Below are 10,248 nucleotides of genomic sequence, written 5' to 3' on the forward strand. Positions count from 1 at the left end.
TATACCTACCTGCGCTGATTTCTTAACTCTCCCCAAGGGTTTTCTGAAGTGGCCACATATGCTGGCCTAAGTAGATTTGGAGTAACTATTAGCTGTCCAAAGTGGCCCAACTGGCCAAAACTGGGGTAGGTGGCTGGTTAAGCGCCCTTTTGAGAAAAAAAAACTAAACTAAAAAAATCCTAACGAACTCACTTACACTGATACAAATTGAATGTGCACAATGGGGATTTTTAAGCTACTCCAGAAAAATCAAGTTGCTCCAAAAAAAAACGGAGCATCTCCTGGGCAAAAATGAGCCCATAATATGGACGTTTTTTAATGGTGGGGACTGTAACTGTGTTGGGCTGCCACTCAACAATAACCTTTCTTTTCTTAATGAAACAAAACCCAGGCCATCTGGATTTGTGATTTGTGACTGTGTTTGCTCCCCAAAATCACTATTTGAGTGCCCCCATGCTGTGTGCACGCAAGATGGTGGTTGTTGAGAGGTGAATCAGGCTGGTGGTTGGTTGAGATGGTGAATCAGTCTGGTAATTGGCTGAGATGGTGAAGCAGGTTGGTGGTTGGTTGAGATGGTGAAGCAGGTTGGTGGTGGTTAAAATGGTGAATTAGGCTGTTGGTTGGTTGAAATGGTGAAACAGGTTGATGGTTGGTTAAAATGGTGAATTAGGCTGTTGGTTGGTTGAGATGGTGAAGCAGGCTGGTGATTGGCTGAGATGGTGAAGCAGGTTGGTGGTTGGTTAAAATGGTGAATTAGGCTGTTGGTTGGTTGAGATGGTGAAGCAGGCTGGTGATTGGTTGAGATGGTGAAGCAGGTTGGTGGTTGGTTAAAATGGTGAATTAGGCTGTTGGTTGGTTGAAATGGTGACGCAGGTTGGTGGTTGGTTAAAATGGTGAATTAGGCTGTTGGTTGATTGAGATGGTAAAGCAGGCTGGTGATTGGTTGAGATGGTGAATCGGGTTGGTATGCTGCTGGATCTGGTTGCCTCAGACCAGCTTCCTCATCGCAGTCTTCTTGGATTTTAAAACTGTGATATTTTCAGATTGTTGCCTCACTTATCCAAACTCAAAACGTTTCTTCAGTGGCTTCAAAAATACATCAAGTTCTCATGACTCATTCTTTAATCATCTCTTAATGTAACACACAATCACATAGCATGCATACCTTCATTGAAATCTGCATACATTGCAGTCTGCCTGCATTGCTCTCCCCATGCAATGCTATCCTGTGCAATGCTATCGCTGTGCAATGCTAACCCCCGTCCACTGCTATCCTCCATGCATTGCTCTTCTCCATGCATTGCCATCCCCACCATTGACATCCCCCATGCCCTCAATAGAGCCTTTTTCCCAATACGTGATAGAAGACACTAAAAACATCCCAATAATTGATAATCAATGGGTTATTGGGGGCGGGGGGGGGGGGGTGCAGGACTTAATACAATCACTATCACTAGAGATAAAGTACTATGCAAACTAATGGGACTAAAGGTGGACAAGTTCCCAGAACCTGATGGACTGCATTCTCGGGTCTTAAAAGAAGTGGCTGCAGATATAGAGATAGTGGATGCATTGGTTGTAGTCTACCCAAATTCCCTGGATTCTGGAAAGGTACCAGCAGACTGGAAAACTACAAATGTAACGCCCCTATTTAAGAAAGGAGGGAGACAGAAAGCAGGAAACTATAGATCAATTAGCCTAACATCTGTCATTGGGAAAATGCTGCAGTCCATCATTAAGGAAGTAGTAGCAGGACATTTAGGAAATCATAATGCAGTCAAGCAGAGTCAGCATGGTTTTATGAAAGAGAAATCATGTTTGACAAATTTACTGGAGTTCTTTCAGGATGTAATAAGCAGGGTGGATAAGGGGGAACCAATAGATGTGTAGTTAGATTTCCAAAAAGCATCCGATAAGGTGCCACATAAAAGGTTACTGCAAAAGAACCATAGAAACATAGAAAATAGGTGCAGGAGTAGGCCATTCGGCCCTTCGAGCCCGCACTACCATTCAATAGGATCATGGCTGATCATGCAACTTCAGTGCCCCATTTCTGCTTTCTCTCCATACCCCTTGATCCCTTTATTCGTAAGGGCCACATCTAACTCCCTTTTGAATATGTCTAACGAACTGGCCTCAACAACTTTCTGTGATAGAGAATTCCACAGGTTCACAATTCTCTGAGTGAAGAAATGTCTCTTCATCTCGGTCCTAAATGGCTTACCCCTTATCTTTAGACTGTGACCCCTGGTTCTGAACATCCCCAACATTGGGAACATTTTTCCTGCATCTAACCTGTCCAATCCCGTCAGAATTTTATATGTTTCTATGAGATCCCCTCGCATTCTTCTAAATTCCAGTGAATTAGAGCTCACGGGGTTGGGGGTAATATATTAGCGTGGATAGAGGATTGACTAACTAACAGAAAACAGAGAGTCGGGATGAATGGATCATTTTCAGGTTGGCAAACTGTAACTAGTGGGGTGCCATAGGGATCAGTGCTGGGGCCTCAACTATTTACAATTTGCATTAATGGATTGGATGAATGGACCATGTGTTATGTAGCCAAATTTGCTGATGATACAAAGATAGGTGGGGAAGCAAGTTGTGAGGAGGATGCGAAGAATTTACAAAGGGATATAGATAAGCTCAATGAGTGGGCATAAATTTGGCAGATGGAGTAAAATATGGGATAATGTAAGGTTATAGAAACATAGAAACATGGAAAATAGGGGCAGGAGTAGGCCATTCGGCCCTTCGAGCCTGCACCACCATTCAATAAGATCATGGCTGATCATTCCCTCAGTACCCCTTTCCTGCTTTCTCTCCATACCCCTTGATCCCTTTCGCCGTAAGGGCCATATCTAACTCCCTCTTGAATATATACAATGAACTGGCATCAACAACTCTCTGCGGCAGGGAATTCCACAGGTTAACAACTCTCTGAGTGAAGAAGTTTATCCTCATCTCAGTCCTAAATGGCCTACCCTTTATCCTAAGACTATGTCCCCTGGTTCTGGACTTCCCCAACATCGGGAACATTCTTCCCGCATCTAACCTGTCCAGTCCCGTCAGAATCTTATACGTTTCTATGAGATCCCCTCTCATCCTTCGAAACTCCAGTGAATAAAAGCCCAGTTGATCCAGCCTTTCCTCATTTGGCAGTCCCACCATCCCTGGAATTAGTCTGGTGAACCTTCGCTGCACTCCCTCAATGGTAAGAACGTCCTTCCTCAGATTAGGAAACCAAAACTGAACACAATATTCCAGGTGAGGCCTCACTAAGGCCCTGTACAACTGCAGTAAGACCTCCCTGCTCCTATACTCAAATCCCCTAGCTACGAAGGCCAACATACCATTTGCCTTCACTTTGGTAGGAAAAATAAAAAAACAAATTACTATTTAAATGGGGAGAGATTACAAAATGGTGCAGTATAAAGGGATCTGGGGGTTCTAAACATGAAACACAAAAAGTTAGTGTACAGGTACAGCAAGTAATCAGGAAGGCAAATGGAATGTTGGGCTTTATTGCAAACGGGACAGAGTTTAAAAACAGAGAAGTCTTGCTCCAACTGTACAGGGTGTTGGTGAGACCACACAGAGTACTGTGTACAGTTTTGGTCTCCTTATTTGAGGAAGGATATACTTGCATTGGAGGCAGTTCAGAGAATGTTCACGAGATTGATTCCTGAGATGAAGGGGTTGTCACATGAAGAAAGGTTGAGCAAGTTGGGCCTATACTCATTGGAGTTTAGAAGAATGAGAGATGATCTTATTGAAATGTATAAGATTCTGAGGGGTCTTGATAGGGTAGATGCAGAGAGGATGTTTCCCCTCGTGGGGGAATCTAGAACTAGGGGGCATAGTTTCAGAATAAGGGGTCGCCCATTTAAGACAGAAATGAGGAGGAATTTCTTCTCTGAGAGTCACGAATCTTTGGAATTCTCCACTCCAGGGAGCTGTGGAGGCTGGTCTTTGAATATATTTAAGGTGGAGATAGACAGATTTTTGAATGATAAGGGAGTCAAGGGTTATGGGGAGTGGGCAGGGAAGTGGAGTTGAGGCCAGGGTCAGATCAGCCATGATCTTAATGAATGGCGGAGCAGGCTCGAGGGGCCAAATGGCCTACTCCTGCTCCTATTTCTTATGTTCTTATGTTTTTGTCTCCTGACTTTGCATTCTCTGACCTTGTTCATCAGTCTTATGGGGTACCTTATCAAAGGTCTTTTGAAAATCTAGCTAAATTACATCTACTGCATTACCATTATCTACTCTCTCTGTTACCTCTTCAAAAAATTCAATAGGGTTGCTCAAGCAAGACTTTCCCTTTTGAAATCAATTCTGACTATTCATTATTATGCTTTTGATTTCTAGATGTTCTTCTATTTTCTCCTTTCGTAGAGATTCCATTATTTTTCCTATCAACGATGTTAAGCTGGCTGGTCTATAATTCCCTGGACATATTCTATCCCTCTTTTTAACTATAGGTATCACATTAGCTATCCACCAGTCCTCTGGCACTACACCTTTTTCTAACGAATTATTAAATATGTGTAGTAATGCCTCTGCTATCTCTTCCCTAAATTATTTTAAAATGCGTGACTACAGTCCATCCGGACCAGGGGTTTTATCCTCTTTGAGTTTGATTTGTTTATTTAATATATCCTCTCTTTTTATTCTAAATGTATTTATCTCATTACTAATCTCATCATCCAATTTCATGTCCACCTGTTCTACCTCCCTGGCAAATACTGAAGCAAAATAATTATTTAATATTACTGCCACCTCTCTATCGTTAGCTGTGGTAAACAAAAGAGTTCCCGACAAACCTGATAACGTCTTTCTATCGCAGTGTTCGATTTCACCCCGTAGAAGATTGGGAAGTACAGTGTCTGATCACATGACTCATACAATTTATTGCACATTGTTCAGCTTTTAATTTCTGCACTTCTATATTTTAGCCTTCCACTATGTTGAATGAACTGTTTCATTTTACTTTGTTCACTTTGCAGATGAGCCATGCCTGAAAGACAAGTCTATATTCTGCCAGATGGAAGTACTTGCGCGATATTGCTCCATCCCAGGCTACAACAAACTCTGCTGTGAATCCTGTAGCAAGCGCAGTAGCACCCTGCCTCCCTCCTTCTTTCCTGGTGCTGCTGAAATCGAGGATGTAGTGGCTGAAGCCAACCAGAGGGCCGGCCTCGAGATGACACCGACCCACCAGCCTGACTCCACTTCCAGGAGCAGAGGTCCACAAGGCAACCGGTTGGCCAGAGCAAAGAACACCGAGCCAAGTGCAATAACCCCAGCACGTGGCAAAACAAAAGGCGTGGATTCCCCCAAGAAAAACACTCCTTCTGCAGCCGGTAGGTCTCACAGATTGGTGGCTTCACAGTATCAGCTCCATTTAATTCAAGGCAGTGATCGCAATCCTACTACCGTCAGCAACAGCTCCCCAGCTACCCATTCATCAGTCAGCGCGGCAAAGACATCGGACAGACATGCTGCGTTACAATCTCCTGTGGTAGAGACATGAAGGAGGGTGCTTCCTACATACATCAGACACTTCTGGGGAACAAAAATTACCATTTAAATAAAAAACTATTATACACATCATGGTGCATGCAGTATTTGAAAAGGATGTTCTGCAATTCCAGTGAATTTAAACTGTCAAGTGTTTTTTTCCAGAGAGGTGAAGTGGTAAAGTGCTGGCACTTTGTGCTTTGTCAATAAATTGGCCAGCATCCAATTTGTTTGGGCTCACTTAAACAAGCACCAAAGATCTTCACAATGAGGAAATAACCAGGCCTGCCGGTTGTTGTCTTCGCAAAGGATTAAGACTACAATTTGCACATCAGCTGATGTTCAAAAAATCAAAGCCAGAAGTACAGAGACGCTGAATTTCTTTAAGAGTTTACAGTGTTGCATTGATACAAAATGGTATACAGTAAAGTCAAATGTGGCTTATTTGTCAGTGAAATAGATATTATTTAAGTCATTTGCAGCTGTTGTGTAAATACTGTATATGCAAAAGTCAGTATTATGTTTTAAAACTACAGTTTGTTCCATGGGATTTTGTTTACCAATGATACATAACCATTTCTAAATTTCAGTGTGTACCTGATGTTAAAAAACTGCCCTAATACATTCCACAAATCACAGTGAGGAGCAACGGCTGTAACAATGGGTCGGGCAAGAATTACTGGTCCCTTTAACAGTTTAACTTGGCAGTAATTGCACGCAGATCTCCCAATCACGTTGGTGCTAGTAAAAAGAAACTGCAAAGCTGAAACAATTGCCGATTTGGAATGACTCAGCAGGTCAGCGAGCACTCATGCAGAAAAAGGCTTGCTTAATATTCTGGTGAATGCTTACATTCAAAACAGAATATCTGACTGCTCTCCTTCCATATACCCGTAGATCTGCTGTGCCTTTCCAGAATTTTCTGTTCTTGTTGCCTATCTGATTGGGCAGATTTAAATGCCCTTATAAAATGAACTGTTCGTAACCAAATATCCAGTCACCCAGTTATGCATTTTGAATATAAAATGGAGCTTGATATTCATTCCCAAGGCTAAGGTGTTCCAGGGCTTACTTTCTATCACCTCATAGCCTCTTTTGCCCACAGTGCAGATTGCTGACATTAGCAGTGAATATATTTGCAAATCTAACCTAGTTTCCTTCTGTGATCCAATCAGTCATACAATCCAGGGCATTATTATACAACGCTCAGGGCCTAGAAATTCGGCCTCCCAGCTAAAATATACTTACCTGAATGTGTTGCCGGGAGGGGAAGCGGTGCTCCTCCTGACCACACATTCAAAGAATGAGCCACTGATGCACCCACAACTCCAGTCAATCTGCACGGGATATTAAACAAACTAAACTTCTACAATGGTTGTGGGCTAATCTTTTTCCAAAATGACGATGTTGCTGTGACATGCAATATAGAATTTGGATATTCCAGTAACAATTGACGAGCAACATTATTGCAAACTTAGAAACTTACCATAAGACGGAACTGTTTTTAAAACGGTGAGGTGGTAGCCTTGTAACGTAAAGAAGCAAATGGGGGCGGGGAAAGGATAAAGATAAGCTAGTGTGAAGCAATGCCTAGTGTTCCATTACATAATCACAAAGGCATAGTTAGGATATAACAATTTGGAAGCACATAGTGGTACACTATGGGCGAATGTTTGCTATTGTCCTGCTAGTAATTGAATAAATTCCAATCAATAGCCTTTAAAGAATTGCTGCTACCTTCCTGCAAGGCTTTTGAAGGTTAATGAAGCTAGTGTTTAGTTTGTAAAATGACAACCCCTGTGTCTCAGACAGTTGCATAGAATTTATTTAAGAATCACCCTTTTTACCCCATAAATGGAAATAATATGAATTAATTTGTTTTATTTGCTTTCTTTTGTACAATAATATAGAATCCTGTTTTATTCTGAGCGTACACTACTGATGCTGTTTGTTGTATTGGGGAGCACATAGCAATAAAAGTAATAACCAAGTTTATGTTCTTTGAAGCTATTTGAATTTGTGGTGTTGATTGTGTTTCTGCTATTTCATTTTCCTACCCCTTCACTATTGATTTGCCTGGTGACTTTCTCAAGCTCATTGGTAGATCTGGCTCCACATTCTAATGGCACTTCAAAATCTCAATCGAGTCAGTTGTTGATTATATATTAAAATTCCTGAGTGGGTCATCAGTCACAACATTCCATTTCAAAATGTTACATCAACTGATCCTTAAGAACATTTTTGCATTGCATTTACTTGCAACACCTATAGGAGGCGCTGTAATAGGGGTGTTCATTTATTTCCCATTAGTAACATTGGGCCCAAAATTGGCCATTTATTTTGGAGCAACTTGATTTTTCTGGAGTATCTTAAAAATCCTCATTTTGCACACTCAATTTGCACCAGTGTAAGCAAGTTAGTTAGGATTTTTTTAGTTTAGTTGAGTGTTTTTCAAAAGGGGGCGTTACCAACCACCCACGCCAGTTTTGGCCATTTAAGCCACTTTGGACAGATAATAGTCACTCCAAACTAACTTAGGCCAGCGTATGTGGCCACTTGTGGCCGCACAGAAAACCCTTGCAGAGAGTTAAGAAATCAGCGCAGGTAGCCAGAGATAGGGGCGGGAAGGGAAGCGGAGAGGACCTTACAAAGCATTAAACAAAGCACAACAACATTCAAGAAGCATAAAAACCATCAAGAAGAAATAAAAAATAAAACTTAAGTCCTACCTTCCTAACTCGGGCCCGGGTAATCAGCAGGCCAGCTGGTGCGGGAGACCACTCGGCCGGGGAGAGCACAGGCCACCGACATCCAAGCAGAAAATGACTTCTAAGATAAACTACCAACCTGCCAAAGGAGACATGGAACCTCTACTTCCACTCTCTCTCTCTGACTCTCTCTCTGACTGACTCTCTCTGACTCTCTCTCTCTCTCTGAATCTCTCTCTGACTATTCCAGCGATCTGATTCTCTCTGGCTATTCCAGCGATCTGACGCTCTCTCTCTGACTATTCCAGCGATCTGACTCTCTCTCTCTGGCTATTCCAGTGATCTGACTCTCTCTCTCTGACTATTCCAGCAGCCAGCCCGGCGCGCATCCTGAGACCACTCAGTCAGGGATAGGGGCGGGACGCATCGGGTCCCACGCTGCAGCACGGCTGGGGGCAGGAGCTACTGCGAATGCATGAAACCTCAAGTGCGCATGCATTGAGCTGCTGGCACTGTTTTTCGTGCTGGGCCCTAGCTTCGCCCTCTAATGGACAGACCACGCCGCGCCAAGCCATGGGAGAGACCACAGAGCGGCCAGAATCCGGGGAGATCTTTTCGGTGCCGTTTTCACCCGAGGAAGTCGGCGCATCAGTATTGTATTGGGTTAATCACATAGGGTTAATTATGATATTCCGACATTTACAGTGTGTTTTCTGCTTCATGCCTCGTGGAATGTTGTTGATGCAGAGAGAGAGAGAGAGAGAGAGAGAAGACCTTGATGCACACACCATCTTGTTTATGGGATGATCGGCGCTTCGAGGTCTCATGCTTTGTGGAAGAACAGCTGGGCCCTTACAGATTAGGAGTTGGCCATAAGCCACATGCACCCATGTTTGTTCAATAGTATAAATGAACGGAACTGTCCAGTAGCTCTTTGAACTTCACCTTGGACCGTGATTCGCGAGCGGTACCGGGACCCCCAAGGCTCCTGACCAGCCGTCATTGCGGAGTTCCCGACAGGCCGAAGGCTGTGAGCTTTGTTGCATCTTGTCATACTTCTCTTTTCTTCGTAAACTGTATTATGTTTCTTTTCTCTCAGTAAACAGTGTTTTATCTTTACTTCATTTGTCTTGTCTCTTATTTAACATTCATCCAGATCCCGAACCTGGGTCTATTATTATCGATCCAAAACATTTTGGCGTAGTCGGCAGGATCTGGTAAAATGTTTAAGAGAAAAGACAAGAAGCAGTCTCCACCTGCGGGAGAGAAATATAGAATACCAGGGTGGAGCATGAGGGATGAGGGTTTTTGCTCTCTTGCCAATGTGCTAGCCCGGTTTGGACCCCCGCAACATTGGGATACGCAGTTATTGGAACAGAGCAAAAATAGTCCCTCACAAATGGGATGGATTTTGTTGACAGCATTAAGGGCAATGTGTAAACAACTTAAGGAAAGTGAGGCAGAAAACCTACAATTAAAAACAGCTGTTAAGGTTTTGGAAAGTTAAAACTCGACTCTGACTGAAGCGGTCCACACTACACAAGAATGGGCGGATAAAGTCAATGAACAATTAAAAACTTTAATATGCCGTCTTGCGACAGTACAAAATAAAAAGAAAGCCAGACGACAGAAATGACAGATAGATCGGTCAAAGGTACATGCATTGGTAGCTGGACCTATTTGGGATCCGGCTCATTGGGACGGAGACATCTGGTACTCCTCTGACTCAGAATATGAGTGGACAGATGGAGAGGGGGTGAACGGGAGGAAACTAAAGACCCTCCCCCATACGCTCCGAGCACGAAAGCTAGATCCCTTATGACAAATAAGACGAAACAGCAAGATGGGGAACAGCCGGTAACCACTTGAGGGGTGCGTGACTTCACCACTACTGAGTTACAAGAAATAGGGTCTCGATTTCGCCAAAAACCCGGGATATCATTGTCAGAATGGCTAACCTGGATTTGGGACCAGGAAGCATCAGGCGTAATACTTAACCCCGAAGAGTTAACAA

At 43.1% G+C, this 10,248-nt stretch overlaps 1 protein-coding gene across 1 annotated transcript in view; it reads left to right on the forward strand.

Moving 5' to 3' along the window:
• Positions 1–7,489, forward strand: part of LOC139263961 (A disintegrin and metalloproteinase with thrombospondin motifs 3-like) — a 930,658-nt gene extending 923,169 nt beyond the window's left edge. Inside the window, exon 22 of the mRNA XM_070880060.1 lies at positions 5,013–7,489. Coding sequence (XP_070736161.1) covers positions 5,013–5,539 — 527 coding nt within the window. The 3' untranslated portion in view covers positions 5,540–7,489. The remainder of the gene's footprint in view (positions 1–5,012) is intronic.
• The last annotated feature ends 2,759 nt before the right edge of the window (positions 7,490–10,248 follow it).

This window comes from Pristiophorus japonicus, chromosome 1 (genome assembly GCF_044704955.1).
Source record: "Pristiophorus japonicus isolate sPriJap1 chromosome 1, sPriJap1.hap1, whole genome shotgun sequence".
NCBI lineage: Eukaryota > Metazoa > Chordata > Chondrichthyes > Pristiophoridae > Pristiophorus > Pristiophorus japonicus.